We start from the raw sequence: 18,246 nt of genomic DNA, 5'->3' as shown, positions 1-18,246 counted from the left end.
GCCTTCATGGAGTGCTAATATTGTACAGTAACATATACCAGCAGCTGAAAACAGCGTAGTTGTATGAGAGGACATGCAGTTTTATTCTTGTGTAAAATAGCAAAAAGCCAGCACAAGGGAATCCACTTAACCTTCCCTGTCTTCTCCATGAGACCAAGTCTACTTTTGTTGCTTTTACAATGATATAGATCAATAGGTGGCATCTCATTGAAGTGAACTCACTTAAATCTGTTTAAAAAGAGAACAAGCCCAGAGCCTAGCTTGTCAGCATACCTTTTTTTTCCCCCTCCCCTTTCTGATGCTTTATTTATACAACTGCTTTTTAATTTGTTTGTTTTTAAGTAAGCAGTCTATACCTAGCAACACTGAACTGCATGGCGAGGAAGACTGCAGCTGATCAGCTTTTGCTGTTCCCAGCTCCTGGCACTGCAGCAGTGGAAAAGTACTGAGAGCTTGAGGAGAATGGGGATAGTTCAGCCAAGTATTTTTTTTTCTTGAAGATATTTAACTAAACAAAAAAACAATGGAGCTCAGAGTTATTGTGCAACTGGGTCTTTCTGCACCAGTGATAGATGAACCTGCAAAGGTGGAACTGAACTGTTTTAGTTAAGCTAAAAAGTCCATCTCTGCAGAAATTCTTGAGCTGCTCTAACAATGCAAGCAGTGGTCTCTTCCTCGGCTGCTGCTCTTTTGCCATGTGGAGTGTGCCCCAGAGTTGTGTCAAAGGCTCCATTATTCCAACAGTCTTTTTGCATTTTGATGTTCTCCCAAAATATACTCGGGTTTTGCTGGTATTACTTATGTTTACCTAGTGAGACAGTTTGCCCATGTGCTAAAAGTTTTCTTTCAGGATCTGCTTTCTGTGAAGTGTGCTGGTGTAAGTCTGCAGGGCTGCCTCAGGCCCCATACACTTAACTTCCAATGCCTAAATTAATTCTCTGTATTCTTCCTCCATACTGATATTCAGACACTGAAGCATGTCGTTTATTTTTTTCATTCTTCAACATACCTAAGGATTTTTTGCCTGTTCCAAGGCTTATGTTTATTTTTCTGTACAGAACAGTGCTATTTATTGGCTTTCATAGGTCCTTAATTGAAGGTTTGGTTCTCAGCCTCAGCATAAGCCTCAGCATAGTCTTTTTTTTTTTTTTTTTTTTTTTTAAGTAACAAAGGCTGTCTAAGCCAACAGTAGTGCTGTGCCTCCTGTTCTACTAACTGCTAACCTAGTAAAGATAGGAATAATATAATATATATAGGCTACCCAGTTTCTCCAGCTGTATGCTTGATTGGTTGCAGAGAAACATCCAAAGATTGGAGGCAACTTTCTAGCCAGTGCAATTGAATGCAGACACATCAACAAGAAATTCAATACAGAGAGGGCTGAGTGAATTGTTTGATGCTGCTTGCATCCCTCGAATCCATGTGAGCTGCTTACTCAGTGAACAGCCAGCTTGAGGCTGTCAGGTATTGGAGCCTGACTGTGCTTCGGAGGTGTGGGACATGCAGGCCCTAGAGCTCGGACAGCCCATCTGTATGCCCCGTATCAGGCTTGGGGATGTTTGCATTGAACCCAGAAAGGAATAAAAAGGTCTTCCTCCTTCTTCCTCCCTATTGATCTGCCCCCAACATAGGAAATAGGCTTGGTTATCAGGAGGAAGAGGCTACCTCCAGATTCTTAGAGTTCATCCCTGCCACTCCTGGCAATACTTACAGCTCTTCGGCCCCTTGAAAACCAACACCCTCTCCTGCTCTGGAGGGAGGGTGTGAAAGCTTTAGAAAGCTTACTCTAGTGAAAGTCAACTGTAGACAAAACAAAAGACGGTTCATTTTAAAATTTCCTCCCTGTCTCAAGCTGTATTCCTTTTCTTCCTATTCCTATTGTAGAAAGGGAGACTGTACAAAGCTTGTTAGGGCTTACACTGTTGATGTTGATTTTTATATGGCAGCTGTTCAGATGCTCTGGTGATTAGCAGCAGTAAAAAGCCTTGAGGCAGATAGGCATGACATCAGAGTCAGTTAAAGCTTCACCTCATAAGAGCTTTATAATCTAAAGTTAGACAAAAGGTCTAACGGAAGGACGGTCATAGGATGTGGGTCAGACAGTGCTGAATACAAAGAAAGATGATGATCAGGTTGGTTGTGATGAGTATTTTGTTTGTTTTCTAACCCTGCTGTAACAAAACATTGAAGAAATAAAACCCAACTTCCTCACAACTAGTAATTAGTTGGACAGACATTTGCTTTCCCACACTAGCTACTGTCTGTTAGGTCTTCCCTTCTCCTGCACTGTCAGTACTACTGAGATTTTCAGCTTAGCTTGGATCTGAAAGAAAAACAGAAATGAACTCTCACAGTTTGCAACACACTCAAACTGAGGAGGGAGTGTGACATGCAGCTAGGAGGAGTGGAGTTAGGGACAGAGCAAGGTAAGGAAGGTTTGGGGTGGGCGTCACAGCACTATTCTGTCTTCTGTAGTCCACACAGCCCTGGCACCTTCATCCCTTCTCAGCTCTGTGGTAACTTCTCCCCAGCAAAGTTGCTGGGAGGAGGGGTGGAGGGGAAGGTTAGGGGGTTAAAAAGTTGAAGAACTGCTGGTTTGGACAGGAAATTAGGAGTAACAGCAAAGCTGGAAAGTCAGCTTTTGTGAAATCTGTAGTTTAACCTACCCTGGGAAAGTCTCCTTTCATTGCAGTATCCAGTCACTGCAGCTCCTTTCTCTTTTCCTGGGTCATAAACACTGCCTCTGAGGTCCCAGCGACAAGAATAAGGGTGGGAAACTTCATGTTGTGCCTTGTAATGGTAGACTGATTACAAGCACAGACTGCTGCCTCTACGGGTCATTTTGTGCTGTGGACATACGATACCTAAGTTGGTCATTTAAACCACCTGTCTCATACAGCCACATTACAAGACACCCCACAGCTTGGATGCTGCTTCATCTGGCACCTGGGTCAGGAGATGCAATAACGTACATGAGCACTTGCATTACCAGTTTCAGGGCTCATGCTGCTAACCTGTCATCCTCATGAAATTCCCTTCAAGCCCCCTCTGACTAACAGCGATCACAGGCACGTGCATTATCGAGTAGAGTAGCTGCTGCAGGCTTCATGGATCTCGCTTCTTTTTCCTTTTCAGGTTACCAAAAATGAACGACAGGTGATGAAGCCATTGTATGACAGGTATCGCTTGGTCAAGCAGATCCTCTCCAGAGCCAACACCATCCCTATCATTGTGAGTAGAGCGTTCTTTTGGGGGCTATTTCTTCGGTTGCCGGCTGAGGAAACAGGAATCACCACACTTTTGCATACAACACAGTCACTAAGGCCAAGTCCCAATCTCCCTTATCACTCAAAGACCAAGCAAATGAGTGAATCAATGACAAAGGTATACTGAAGTTGGGCAAAGCTGGTCAAGGGACTCTACCAGTGGCCACCCATGAGCCATGGGGCACATCTCACCTTGTGTTGTTTCTCCTTTTTCCATTGGGCTGCTGCTGTTATTTCATCATCTTGTGTTTGGCTACAGCCTCACTTCCCTTTCCTTACCAATCCACTCTGAGCCATAGGTCTTCCATGCTGCCTGGTTACACAGATTTGTATGTCAGGAACACAGACTTATGTGGGTCCCACAGGAGATACCGGTCTCCTTGGCTGAGAGAAAGGGCCAACAGTCTCCTAACACTTCATTTGTATTAAAGAGATCCTGCAAGTGGTAGATATTCCCTCATTCGAGATGGTGCTTTGGCAAGGAGGCACTGCCACCAGCGAGGAATCCAATGCACCCCTCCAGGGGGCAAATGCACTATCTCTAATTTTAGACAACTCATGTAGGCCACTTTTTAAAAATCTAAAAAATACACACAGAATACTTCTAGCCCGTGTATGGAAAGATAATTGTTTTATGATGGTTCCTGCTTGCTCTGTTGTCATGTATGATCCTTTACTTTTTTTGCTGTTCCCAAGCAGCGCTCGTGTCCTGGCTGCTTTTCGTAGACCGCCAGTGAAGTGAATGGACTGGCACACCATTACTCAGTGCAGTCACACTGAGAAGTGGGGTTTTTTTCTGCAAATAGTGGGAGGTGGTCCTGCATTTAAAACAAAACAAAAAGCTGTTCCTCCTTGAATATGCAAAGTACTCCCCAAAATGTGTGCTGTGAAGACGGTGCTGGCAGTCAGAAGGAAGAAACCGTGTAGCTGTGCATGGGCAGTTTAATGGAAAGCTCTCAAAAGCAAGCTCAGGTCCTGTTTAGACACAAAACTGAAATTGCACAGTGGCTAGCAGAGGAGAGACAAGACTGGCTTTCCCCAGCCCCTCTAGTGAGAACAGTGAGGGGCTCATGCAGAGGCAGGATGCATTTGAAAATCCATCTCTACATCATTAGGCACTTCTGTGCGAAATCAGGCTCCTGGAAGGCAAACCTGGAGAGTCTAGCTGGGCTTACACTGTAGCTCTGGAGAGCCAATCAAATGTTGTGTGTGTGTCTGGGCCTCGGGCTGGGAATTATTTTCTTGCAGCCTTTACTTTGTACTTCCTGCCCAGCTAGTATTCCAGCATCCAAGTTTGGTAGTGATGTTCCTTGCTAAGCAACATCCTGAGAGAAAACAGCCCAAGGTTCAGGGGGTTTGCCGGGCATGTTTTTCTCCTTTAAGAAATAGATTTCTCCTGACGGTCCAGCGATGAGCTGAGAGTGAATGTGTGGGTGAGAATGAGCTGAGAGCAGGTGGTGGAGGAGAAAGGGGTTCATAATGTAACGTACTTGTTAACACCTGTCACAGGGTTCCCCCTCCAGCAAGCGGAGAAGCCCTTTGCTGCAGCCAATTATCGAGGGCGAAACAGCTTCCTTCTTCAAGGAGATAAAGGTGAAGACCTCCAGCTGCTAACTAATTGCTCAGTTTGCATCAATTTTCCCCTTATACCAATGAAAGAGAATGATTGATTGATAATTTTTTTCCATCAGTGTTGATTTTTTTGCAGTGTCCTCCTGAAAAATCAGTAGCTGCTTTAAGCCTCGCCCGTTCTGATCAAATTCTTCCCTTGTTATAGATAAGACTACAGTATTTCCTTGGCTTTGCATTCTTTCCCATCCTTCTCCTTCCCCCTCCACCTGCACATAATATATTTTATTTTACTTTAAAAAAAAAAAACACAGCTACCTTTGTACGTTGCTTTTTTTCTTGCTTTCCTCCTTTCTTTTTAATGACACTAACTTGTTTTGCGGTAGTTTCTCTCACTCCAAAGCTCTGTGGCTTGCACACAGCACCATGGCAGGAATGAGCTCTCACAAAACTAACACTCGCACGTGGAGCCAACCGGGGCACTTACGGGATCCATACCTACTCCCATTCACGTGCTTATTTTATCCAGGGCTCTTTGTCACCACTTTGTGAATGGTATTTCTAACCAAGTCACATGAGGATGGAAGTAAGAACAACTCTGTTCTGCTAGTTAACGCTTGGTCAGATTTGGATGGCAGGATTGTTGTGTTTCTTTCTCGTGCTGCTATGGGGTAGTAATTCTTGGTGGTGAAGACAGGTACGATATTGGGCCTTCTTCCCTTGAGAAGAAGGGAAGTCCAACGGTTGACCAGGACACGCAGCGTGGAGCTGGGCCCTGGCTTGCTTTCATTACCCTTGCAATGTAACAGGGTAAAAAAGTGCTTCAGCACACTTGGGTCACTTATCCGTTATCCAGCCAGAGTTTGGTTAATGGTGTAAATACTGCAGACCTAGACATCCAAGATTATTTGATTATTAGGCAATTACAGTAGATCGTATATTAATGGCCTATTCAAGGCACATATTCATTAAAACCAGATTGCAGACTGGAGATGTTAATCTGCTGTTTGGAGACTGGTTAATCATCACTGAGTTCTCGGTATTTTCTAGATAACCGCTGGATCAAATCTGCAACAGTGGTCTGGTGGGGGGTATTTTTGGTTTTGTTTTTTTCTTTCAGTGTGTCCTCTATTTTTCCACCTATGCTTGCACCCAGAGTCAAAACTTACAGCTATCAATTATGGTGATCTCTGATGACCAGCATGGCTGGTGCTGCGCCAGGGCAGCATCGCACCAGCTCAGCAGGGTCCTGCAGGGAATACAAATCTTGAGAGGTTTCTGACTGGTCAGGGTGACAGCCTTAAGCCCATTAACACTTACATGCCTATTAACACTTAAATGGGGCCCTGTGAAACTTCTGTGGCAGCTTTGCACTAAACTACACTCAGAACTGAAGAGAGGAAATTGCCAAAAGGCCCCAAAACTTAACCCCTTCATAGGTCCACTGTGGGCAGAGCACTACCTATATTGACGGGCCCCTGACGCTGTCGGGTTTTTTGATTTTGGGGGTGGGGGGGTGGGGGGGTGTGTTAAGCATTTGGGAGAGTTGGATAAAAGCTTGAAAGGTGGTTTGAGGTGAAGCTTTACCAAACATTTGGGTACAATATCTTCAATATTGTCTGTGTTGAAAAAATCATCGGGAAGCTTGCTTGCTGGAGTGCTGATGATGGGATGCTCTGGAGATTTTATATTTGTAACTCTGGAAGATTTAAATGCCTCATGACTGCCTAAAGATCCAAGCAGGTACAAGCCAAATGGATCTAGTCAATGAAGATCATTCTGGTTCGAGGTGTAAATGCCAGCGCAGGTTTAAAATAAGATTCCGATGTGACACTTGTTTAAAGCAAAGGCCTTAGATGGCCATTTCCATTCGAATTCTTGGTAAGGATCCTTTTAATTTGCTCCTTTGTTTTAAACAGCAAAATGCTTTAAGAGGTCTTGTGACAGCCAGATGTAGTGTTTTGGCACTGAGGTCTAAACAAGTGAAACTTCTACACTTTCTTTTCCTCCCATGGGCTTCCTTTGGCAGGAGGCTCGCTCCTGAGCTGTGGGCCAGAGTAATCCTTGCTGGCTTGGGCAGCGCACTGGTGCCCTGGAGTGAGGCAAGTGAGACAGGCTCATGGGCGTCTATGGGGAAGAGACTGCTGCCAGATTTACAGATTCAAGTTACGCCTTGCACCTGGTCCTTGGGAGCAGTTTGTCACACTGCTTATGAAAATCATCCCTTTCATTTCTCTCCAGAAGGGGAATCCAGAAGCAACTCACTCTCCCTGGAAAGGGCACGGGAGGTCCTCCTTTGGTGCCAGAAAGATTCCCCTAAAATAAAGCATACCATTTTTACTGCTTAGATTGACTTACCAAATCCTCCTCCATGCCGCAGCAGGATCGGCGTTCTCCTGCTTCAGTCCTGGTTGCCCTTACCTGGCAGGGCAGCATGCTTGGGGACTGGTAAATGGCAGTGAGCGATGGTCTTCCTTCCCCAGCCCAGCCTGAAGTTGTTTGCAGGGTTTAAGGACAATATGTGACTGCTGGTTTATGTCTTCTGTTTAAGCTATATAATTTACGTCTGGAGAAATGGTCTTACCTAATCATACGCTAAATGTTGCTTTAAATTTCACAAGTTGCCTGCAGATTTTCCTGAGATGTTTTCAAACTTCTCTGTATCTTTTATTATTATTATTACTCAAAACTTCTCTCCAGCTAATCTTTTTTTCATCCTCAAGCCTCCATCTTGGTTGTAATTCTCAGCCTGTGGCTTTGCATTGCATTTTCATGGCCTAGAGGTTTAACATAAAAAGAAAACTCTGGGCAAACTCTGTTTTCATGTAAATGTATGCATTTATAAATCATTGACTTTGAGGATTTAATGGGACTATGCCAGGTCCTAGTGTTGCTTTCCCCCCTTTTGCTTGAAATGTGGGAGCAATCTCTTAGGAATAATTGAACTACTCACAAGGAATTGCATGAAAAAAAGTAAAGAAAATAGCTTCTTTTGATCCCAGTGCAACAATATGTTTTTGCATACACTTGAAGGACTTCAGTGATATTAGCCCTCAAAAGCTTTTAAGGATATGCATGTGCTTAGATCCTTTCTGGCTAGAGTTACATGGTTGTAAGATAAATATATATACACATACATACATATTTAAGAGACTTACTGCCCATGCTGGCATTTATTACCTTCCTCTAATGCTCATGCCTCATTCCTTATATTAAGGTTGAAAACTGCCTTCTAAAAATGTCTCTGTAAGTAAGAGAAAACTGGGCCCTGTTCCCTGAAAACCCAAATGATTTCTGGACAGTGTCGCAGGACAAGCCCTACATTTGAGAACACTATGAATTAGCAAGTACCAAGTACAGCAGAGACTTCCAAATCCTGTGCCTATAAATTTTGCAAAAAAATTGAACACAACCAATTAATCAGTGTATTTTGGGGAAATTGCGCTCGGCAGAGTGTTTCCACTCTAATTTTTAGTCTATTCCAGCTGAATGGTACAGAGCTCATGTCAGGAACATGTTAGCAACAGCAGTCCTTGTACAGTCAGTCATATCCCACGTTTGGGCTATTGAAAGACTGATCTGAGCTCGTTGGTATCACTGTACGAGCATTTGAGGTCTTCAATTCAGCCATTAGAGAGAGCTGTTGAGCTGCATCTATTGAGAGAATATTTTGCATTTTAACCTGGCAATCTGTATGCTGCCAGGTGTATTTGTAGGGAAACATAGAGGATGGCAGGTATGCTTTACACAGTGTGCATAATGGCTGTAAGTGTTTTTATTTACATCAGAATACATAAATTAAACAAAGCAACGGGTTGCTAAGAACCCCAGGTATTTTTTCCACTCAATTTTGTTGCCTTGGGTCTCATTAACCAATCTGAGTTGGTGGTTGCAGTTTCTCTGACATGCTTTGGGTATAGGGTGTCGTACTGGTGGTCTTCTGGTGTCCTGTACTGTGTAGCAATTAAAGTGCTTGCTCTGCCTATCCACTTTTCATATCTGTTCCCCAGTGCATGTGGTGAAAGGAGGTACCTGTTTCTGAGAAGGGAAGCAGTAACCTATTTTGTTATGGGGGTGCTCTGTCCCTCTCTGTAGGAGGAAGAGGAGGGGTCCGAGGAGGACAGCAATGTGAAGCCAGATTTCACAATTACCATGAAAACAGATTTCAACGTGCGTAGCTTCTTGGATCAACTAGAAGATGATGCTGACGGCTTTGTTTCCCCACTGGATGATAAGATGCCATCTAGGAGCAATCAGGATATGGGGCTTTCAAATCTCCATGAAGCATCCATGTATGTTGAATTCACAGGCAACTTCAAAAAGTTATTTCTTGCTAAGGAAGCATTTGATTTGTCAGAAAAGCATCTAGATTTTTTTTTTCCATTTATGATCCGAGTCAGAGGTTTTTGCGCTTTATTTTTAAATGCAATAGGCCCTCATATGAAAGGGCTTGGGAAGAAACTACCTTGTCCCGATACTGATATTTGACTTCTGCATCTTTGGATTCTAGCACTAAATAGTAGCTCCACTTCACCAGTGGCAAGCCTTTATCATGAAAACAACCCTGTACTCTACAAGGTTTTTCAGGTTTTGGAGAGGTCAAGTTGAACTAGCTTTGCTAGTTTCAAGCACCTAGGTCTGATGCAAACACATGCGGGTCGTAGCCTTAAGTCGTGACCTTTGAATCTTGATCCTATAAAAGTCACCAAAACCAGACACATCTTCAGCAAGTAAGTTTCATAGAAGTTAGTGGTGAATTGTGAAATGCACACCTGACCTCCTTACAGGCTTCAGCTTAAGTGTATGATTGTTTTGCTGAACTAACTTCAGAGAGCTTTTTGTTGCAAGTAACATCAGGTTGCCAGAGCTGCTTGCAGGAGCAGCTCCATTGCTTGGCATACCTGCTACCATACATTTGTAGGTTTACTGTTATGTTTCCTGTTATAATTGTGTACATATGTATAATCTTGTTTATATTTCAACTAAACAGCCCTGAACTCTTAGAGCAGCTCCAAGAAGTCAGGGAAGAGAAAAAGCGAATCAGAAAAAAATTGAGAGACTTTGAAGATAATTTTTTCCGACAAAATGGAAGGTAATAATTTCTCAGCTGTCTCTCTGTCCTTCAGCTACTTCTGATCTGTTTGGCATCTACAAAGACCTCTAAATATGGAAAGTTACCTGAATTCACTATTACATATTTCTTCCCATCATCATCAGTGTTTTACCCACATTCATTACAGTTGCCCACTAAAATGAATTACTTCTCCCCCCTCAAAAGAACTTCGAGGACCACAGCGTCCTTGAAAACTTTGTCTTAGGACAAGCAGTGGGAAGCAGGAGTACAGATTGTGAAAAGCCAGCTGCCTTTAGCGCAGCTGACAGGAATGATGGAAGAGTTTCTCAGTGATAGAATAATTGGGTTTTTTCCTAATGATGTATGTTTAGATTGCTGTCCTATTCTTGCTTGTCTGTGAGGTATTCAGACACTAGTTTAACAAGTATTTCTGCTTTAGTGTAGCTGGGTTTATCGTTTTCAGAGAATGTCCCTCATTAATGAGCTGATAGAATGTTTTAATATATTTATACTCCTAAATTATCTTGTTAGTTTCTTGCCACCAGCCATCATCCTGAGAGGTTCTTGTAAAATCACTGAAAACTTAAAAGTTTCATGTAAGCTAAGAGAAATCTGATCAGATATCATCTTCCTTTTCACAAGTGTGCTTGTTCACGTAAGTGATGTGGTTCCAAGCCAGGAGAAGCTGTATCTTATTTTGCCATGCTAGCAGGCTGACATTCAGATGGCTCCTGAAATGTGTTTCAGCTGTTGCGTAGAGGCTGGCAATTTCAGAGAAGTAGGACATGCTTCAAATAAGGTTTTGCATTTGGAACCATGGGATTGTGTTCAGCCTTAATATGCAAGCGTCCCACACTTTGCTGGAGCAATTTGTTTGCCCCTCTTTTTTTTTTTTCTTCTTTTTTTCCCTCTCAAAGGATAAAAGTTTTGGGTTTGTTCCCTGATGGGGAGTGGAGGAGAGGAGCTCCTTTGTAGGTCTTGTTGGGGGATGGAGGGAGGCTGCTGAGGGAAGACGTCCTGTTACAGAAATCCTCACGATCTGCTTTCACTCCCACTAGGAACGTGCAGAAAGAAGACCGCACTCCTATGGCTGAAGAATACAATGAATACAAGCAGATTAAGGCCAAGCTGAGGCTGCTGGAGGTCCTGATCAGTAAAAGAGATATTAGCTCCAAGATCATGTAAAGGAGGAGATTGTTTTTGCCAGTAAACAAAGAGGAGAGAGCACCAAATGGACAAACGCATGAAGTGGATGCAGCGGGAGCCTGGCTGGGGAGAGCTGAGGAGCTCCCTGGGAACTGAAGGGCCATTCCCAGAGGCGGGAGGGAGGAAAGGTGGCTTTCCATCACACTACACTTGCTGTTGCCCACTCTTTCTCCAGGCCTGATGCCCAAAATGGAGTTTGCCAGTGTAGGAGACATGACGCTGCGCTCAGTGATTTCACTGAAGGGATCTTTCTGTTTTGATTTGCTTACAGATCCTGTAATATTTAGAATATCAAAGCCAGCCATGCTATTCTCTTTTTTCCCAGGATATCATAGCAAGAGGCAAAGTAGGATGAATAGTGATTAAATCATCAAATAGCTTCTACTTTAGTTTAACAGACAAGTGCCCTGACTGATCTCATGTGAAGGCACAGGTCAGATAGCGCCAAGACTGTTCTCATGTAGCTACAGTAAAGATTGGCTCAGACTTTTGACCGGACTGTTTGGAGTCCAGCATCTTCTGTTGCTCTAAATAAATGCTGTAAGAATCTCCCGGTCATCACCCAGGGCTGGTGTGAGTTACAGTTTTGCCTAGGCTTGAGTTGGGTTTTCTTCCCACTTCTTTCGTGGCCAATTTGACTGAAGTAGAAGAAGGTACTTTCATCTGTTTGGGATAGCAAAGAAAACGAGCCGTGCAGCAAGGTTCTTGCCGGCTTGTTTCGCTTGGAAGGTGATACTGTAACATTATGACCATGTTTAGGCAACTGGGAGGAAAAGAGGTTTTAAAAGCTTTAAGTCAGAAACCCTTGGGATTTTGGTAGCTGATCGGTTAAATGTCTGGTGTCACGTATCTGGAAGATACCTGGAAGACCCACCCCGTTAGTACGTGTGCTTCCTCATCTGATACAGACCTAAGAGTCCAAGCTGAACAGCCCATGTGGGTGTCATACATACTCGCTAGCCTAAATTTTGTTCTTTTATGTACACTGTCAATCAGACTATGTGGGCTGCAGCAATGACTGTGATGGTGGCAACAGAGGATGGTCTTTTCTTCCTGGTGTGTATTGGTGGTATACCAGCGCAGAGGACACTGCAGGGAACTGAAAGCCTTGAGCCATGCTCTGCCTATAGAAAGGGCCTGTGTCTCAGGTGCAAGTTTTGACAATTCAATGTTTTCAAATTAGTTTATGACTTTCCAAAAAGAAAGTCCTGGGACACCTAATTCAGGTGCTCGTGTCAGACAGATGCTACCTGAAGGAGTGAAAGGCAGCAAGTTCAGAAACGCACCGAGTAGCTGAGGGCTCACAGTTCTGCAGTCCCGGGCCATCTGGGCTCGCTTTCCCACTCCAGAGGCTTGTGTGCACCAACTCGCTCTGCCAGGGAGAGCATTTCTGTAGCGCTTTCTTCTGCGTTGATGCCCCAGGGAGTTAATGTGCAGAAGTGAAGTGGCTGAGATCAAATGCAGTGCCAGTTGTCATAGACAGGCCTCACACAAGTCACGCCGGAGGCGGCAAGAATAGGACCCCCAGAACAGCTTCTCCCCCTTCCTTCTTTAGCTGGGCAAGTGGGCTCACAAATAGATATATTTGGGTTGTGGTACTTAGACTTACCCCCTTCCACTTGCTGTGTGTGCTATGTTAATTCTTGCCAAAACTGATGCTGAGGGTGTTTTGGTCTCTTCAGGATCCCATAAACACTTCAAAAGGCAACCTTCTCCCAGTGGGTTTGGACATGCCCATTACCAGTCTGGGTGGGTTAAGGCAGTGATGTATGTTAGTTAGTGAAAGCACTTAGGAGGGGTACTCCCAGGTTGGCTTGGTTTTTTTTTTAACTGATTGCAGAATTGCCCTTTCTATATAAAATCGGTGAAGACTGAATTTTGTATTTCCAAAGAGTCCAGAGGACTTGTGTGCTGACCTGGGGCTTGGCTTTTCAGAAATGCTGAGTTTCCATCACTTGCCCCCCCACCACCACGTGGGGCTCTGCCTCTGCAAAGCTGATCCTTTGAGTGTGTTAACTGGGCTGACAAATGGGCCCAAAAACTGCTTTTGAAGATGTCTGACTGGAAGGGAAGCCTGACCAGGGTAAACCGCTGTCTGAACACAGGGCAGCCCAGGGAAACAGAGCTGTGCCTTTGTCCCTCAGCCTGCTCTTACGGGCTCTTCCTCTCAGAGTCCACAGTCAGCTCTCCCTCGTTATTTTAGATACAGCAGCTGAGCCAAGCTGGCTGCGGTGTCACTCTACTAGTAGAAGTGTGGGATGGGAAAGGATGTTGGGTTACGAAAAAGTCCTTAGCGCTGGCTCGGTTTGATACTGTTCAGGCCCAGTTCAGCAAAGCACGCGTGGTGAGCGTGTGCCTCAAGCTGGTCTGCAGTTGGGGTTTTGCTGAATTACGATGGACTAAAGCTTGGGCGCTTTGCTGAATCTGGGCCTGGACATCTTTATACGGGCAAGAGAAGCAGTTTCTGCCCTTTCTTCAGTCATACATTTTTCCAGTGGGCCAAGGCTTCCCAGGAGTATGTTTTCTCTGCTTATTTTTAAAAGCCTGTTTGCACTGTGTACTGATAAATTACCTGTTTTGCTGGGTTTTGCCCCTGACAAATCTTGATAAATGATATGTAGGGAACAGTCCGTTTTATTTTTAAACTGATGAGATTGTAGCATTTTCTGATGCTTAGTTACCGCTGTTTACATGGTATATTGCTAGAATTTCAGATAGTTTATATGAAATGTAAGTACAATTATGCACTTTAGAGAGTTTATATTTTTGAACTTGGAAAGCTAAAAGTAACAAAACCTGTTAACTGAGATTGTACATTAAAAGAAAAAAACCGACACCTAGCCATCTCTCTTTTTAAACTGTTCAAGTCTTTCCCCATGGCAAAAAAAAACCCAAACAAACCATCATCTGCCTAGGTGCAAAGGGAACGACTGCTAGGAAAGACCATCGTAGAGAAGAAGTGAATTTTAAAATTCCGGTCCTGGAAAGACACGTACAAATGCTCAGTTTTCTGTCCTGGGTTTGCAGATGCTGTGACTCCCCTCTCCCAGGCCTGCACAGGAGGAGGGCTCCAAGACCTGAGCACTAAAATGTTGTCTTTGTATCTCCCACAGGTGATTTGACTTCCCACTAACCACAAATAGCCAGAAATTATGTTTGCCCCACCACACTCCTCTAAGTCAGTCCAAGCGACATCTGTGCGTTTTGTTTGATGATTTGTCTATGCCAACATCAATGACTATTGACTGGAGAACATTAAATACAAGACTGTGGTGTTAAAAGGTGTGAAGTACTGTACAAAAATCTACTTTATGTGATATAAATAAGCTGTTAGTATAAGACAACCTGTTTCCATGTCGCTAGAACAAACTGTCTGCTGTAGGATGGCAGTACGGTCGGTTGGGCTTCCCATCCACTGGGGCCATTTCAGGCACGCATGTCTCTGTGTTACCACATTGCGCTATCGGTTTATTTAAACGATGACGATGAACGGGTTGTGGACAAAATGAGATTGCAAGAGTTAAAGATAGAGGAAAAACTTGTCATTCTTACGAGTTGCATTTGGTTTTACTCTGTTTACTCCTGAGTAAACAGTCAAATAATGGATGTTTATGTTAAAGGCAGTGAAATTAAAGCATCTTATCTTTTAATCATTCTGCTAAGACATCAGTTGTTATTCCTGGTACGGGCAAGTTTCAGAGTGTAAGTGCTGCCAGACGTCCTCCAGCCTGAGGTGCTTCCCGAGTCCTGTTTGGAGATGTTTGCAAATTGGTGATTCACCGGCGCGTGAAACGAGCTGCCGAGGCAAGAGCCAGGCTGTAGCCTGCAGCTGTCCCCGCGGTGCTCGGAGGCGAAGCTCACCCTGTTGGTGGGGCCGTGCCAGCCGCTGGCCCAGTGCTGGGGTTGGAGTGCTGGCTGGTCAGCAGGGCCATCCCGGGGCTGCGCTGTTGCCCTTGCCACCGGTGGCGCTTGCTGGCTGGCGGCAACTGTGCAGCAGCACAGCTGCCAGCGGCTGGGCACCCAGCATGGGTTTTGTCATGCGTGAGACCAGCTGGTGCTTGGTGTACATACAGGTTGCGGGGTTGTTCTTCAGCTTACTTCGGCTTCACTGTTTCCCACCTCTTGGGGAAGGGATCCAAGGACTTCTGGCTGTTGGGGAAGGCATTTGGGTCCAGGCTTCTTTCTCTAAGCCAAGACATAGGAGGGGAATTTGCTTGTTCAGGTGCAGATGGGGAAGTTAATGTTGCATTTGAAAACTGTAACAAGTGATGCATTCATTGACTCTCGAGTGTGGGATAACTCGGTGGAAGTGGTGACTCACTTCCTTCCTATGGCTGGATGCTGTCATATTCCTGAAGGGCAAAAAGACCCTATCCCACTGGGTGCACTTGCAAAGTGCCTTCTGGTTTGGCAGAGGACGCCGATTCCAGCAATATCCCCTGCATGTGTTACAAAAAAAGTGCTGTTAGCACCAGGAGCGTCAGCAGAACCAGAGTGAAACCTGGGCCGTGCCGCTGTTGCATGCCTCCGGGGCTGGGCCGATGTCATGATTGTGCACTGGGAAGTGATGTTCATTTGCCCTTGGGAAACAGTCCAGTGGTTCACGCATGGATCCATGCCGGAGCCTTACCCTGTAGCTGCTGGAGTTCACAGCCTCCAGCAGGAGGACAACCCTTGATATGAGACATGTACTCGGTACGTGTACCAGGGCTTGCCAGGGCTCAGCTCTTCCAAACCCTTCGCCGTGCATTTTGTGATACTCGTATGACTGCAAAATTTACGTGTATGGAGAGAAACCTAAATCCCTCTCTCACTCCTCTGAAGAGTAGCTGCTTTTCTTACTTGCTGCCTCTGTGGTCCCTGCTTAGGAGGGCGTGAGCTCTATTAATGCTAAATGCGATGACATTCTGGTAAACAGGGTCTGGAGGGTTTCCGGGGTGGAGGAGAGCTGTTTCTCTAGGGGATTTCCCTTGCAAATTTATAATCAATGCATAAAACAACTGTTTTCCAGCCATAAAATGGTAAATTGAGAGTGCAACTACTGAAAAAGCTTGGGAGCTTATTCTCTGTAAGTGCAGTGGGTGAAATCCTGGCCCTACTGAAAGCAAGTAAGTGTTGCTGTTGGTTTTGCAATGGTGCTCAACTGCACTTCAGCTTTTTTTTTTAAAAAAAGAAAGGGGTAATGAAGTTAGCCCAGCCTCAGCTGGCTGTAAGAAACTCCTCTTCCTTGCCACTTTAAAAAAAAAAAAAAAAAGATGGAAATTGTCACAGGCTGTGTCAAAAAACAAATGTTGCACTGCTTCAATAACTAGGAAAGTACAAAGTAACCCACAGTGGATAGAAGGGGAATAAGCGGGGCAGAGTGTGCCCGGTGTATCATACTAGCTTAATTAATTGTGCTCATGTTCATAGCCTGCGATGGCTACATCAAGCAGGAGAAAACAAGCAGAGATGCACAGTGAGAGCGAGCCAGGGTGACGGCTAAGCAGTATTTCCTGGTCTCCTCCTGTTTCTCCTTCAGGGGGTTACTACGGTATTGTTGCCTTTGACCGTCACAGCGTGCAGTGTCTAAGGCGCTTTGCTTGGGCTGCGAGACACATAAATTGGCTCTGAGAGTCCAACTGCGAACAGCCCACCTCCACCCCCGCGTGGCTTAGTGCCCCACATTAAGAAGATTCATGGAAAACTTGTAAGAAGCTCTTGCCCTTGGAGATGGGAGTGGATCCACATCCCCAGCTACTGGGGGGGAGGGGAGGGGCAGTCGAGTCTCACCAACCCATACAGTCACTCGCAGCACCGGGTGTTGCACACTTGCTGGACCTTGTATGTTCAGAGTGATCATCGTGCCTCCCTTTGGACACCTGCATGCAGTGGTGAACCATCTCCTAGTATATGGCTAGGTATATACATCAAACAGATTTATGCAAATAACAGTGTATAATAAATATTTGAGTTGGTTGGAGTACAGAAGCCAGTACGGGGGGGGGGGGGGGGGAAGGGGAGGGTTGTGCCTGACTAATCACTTCTTTCAGCTGCATTTGCTGTACAAAAGCAATGGGTAACTGTCATGCAGCCAGGGTATTCCGCAGCTAATGAAACCTTAGCAAATAGGGGCTCGGGTCTATGTTTACATGATTTCTGTAAGCAAGTTTAATTTGAATCTACAATGTCTTTTTTAACATAAATGGATCAACAAACATACATTTTATATTTTGTATAAAACAAGAAAATAAAACTATTTTGACTGCAGGTGTTTGGTGGCAGTTTTTGTTACGTGTGTGACACTGCTAAGGGTGGCTCAGCTCAGGACAGTAGTGGCTGGGCAGCAGCAATCACCCTGCCCCCTGTCCCAGCAGCCCTGAGCTGGCTCCCTCCCTCAGGGTGGTCTTGCCAAAAAAAGAGGAGAAGTGGGGTTGACTTTTCACTCCCCCCTGCCTTGGGTTAAATATCACATTGCCCCACGATGAGGTGGCCAGGCAGGGCCTGAGCTGCGTGTGCGTACACGTGCACAGCCAGCCGGAGGGGTGCTCACACCATCCTCAACAGCCCTGGCCACTGCCACCCCCCCCTCCTCCTCAGCTGAACATGGCCAACATCTGCTAGTGCAAATTAGATGCGTGTGTATGTGCGCATGATGTATAAATATGTACATACACACACTTTGCATGGATGTATTACATAAAAAGTATACACATTTATCTGTATATTCTGTAATATACACACACATTAGATCTACAGTAGTACAACATATGCAATACACCATATGCACAATCACTATATATTAGTATATATTCTATATACACTATTATACAACTATATATAGACCTTATACAACTGTACCAAACATGACACAGTATATACATTATACTGTGTTTATAGAGAAAGTATATGTAGCATATGTGCATATACCTATATGTACATATGGATCCAGCCATATATACATACATAGATGTGTGCAATATCTGTGTCTAACTGTATACGTATTGATGATTTCTGTGGAGGCAGACTTCTGACAGAAAGTCTCTCTTCCTGCCTGGCATTTGAGCAGCGCCACCCTTTGCCACCAAGTGCTCCCCAGTGCCACAACAGCCGTTTTGAGTCAAGTCTTTCCGTTTCACTTCAGCTTGCCCA

At 44.7% G+C, this 18,246-nt stretch overlaps 1 protein-coding gene across 11 annotated transcripts in view; it reads left to right on the top strand.

Moving 5' to 3' along the window:
- Nucleotides 1-14,765, top strand: part of FAM13A (family with sequence similarity 13 member A) — a 142,212-nt gene extending 127,447 nt beyond the window's left edge. For 9 of the 11 annotated variants that reach the window (XM_076336754.1, XM_076336748.1, XM_076336752.1 and 6 more), the window contains 5 exons: nucleotides 3,136-3,231; nucleotides 4,776-4,859; nucleotides 8,931-9,127; nucleotides 9,826-9,927; nucleotides 10,968-14,765. In XM_076336754.1, coding sequence (XP_076192869.1) covers nucleotides 3,136-3,231; nucleotides 4,776-4,859; nucleotides 8,931-9,127; nucleotides 9,826-9,927; nucleotides 10,968-11,094 — 606 coding nt within the window. In that variant the 3' untranslated portion in view covers nucleotides 11,095-14,765. The remainder of the gene's footprint in view (nucleotides 1-3,135; nucleotides 3,232-4,775; nucleotides 4,860-8,930; nucleotides 9,128-9,825; nucleotides 9,928-10,967) is intronic. The other 2 variants (XM_076336745.1, XM_076336744.1) reach the window with 1 other exon arrangement.
- Nucleotides 14,766-18,246: the final 3,481 nt, after the last annotated feature.

Source organism: Aptenodytes patagonicus, chromosome 4, assembly GCF_965638725.1.
Source record: "Aptenodytes patagonicus chromosome 4, bAptPat1.pri.cur, whole genome shotgun sequence".
NCBI classification, from domain to species: Eukaryota; Metazoa; Chordata; class Aves; order Sphenisciformes; family Spheniscidae; genus Aptenodytes; species Aptenodytes patagonicus.
The sequence above is the reverse complement of the archived record's forward strand: the minus strand, read 5'-3'. Positions and strand labels throughout refer to the sequence as shown.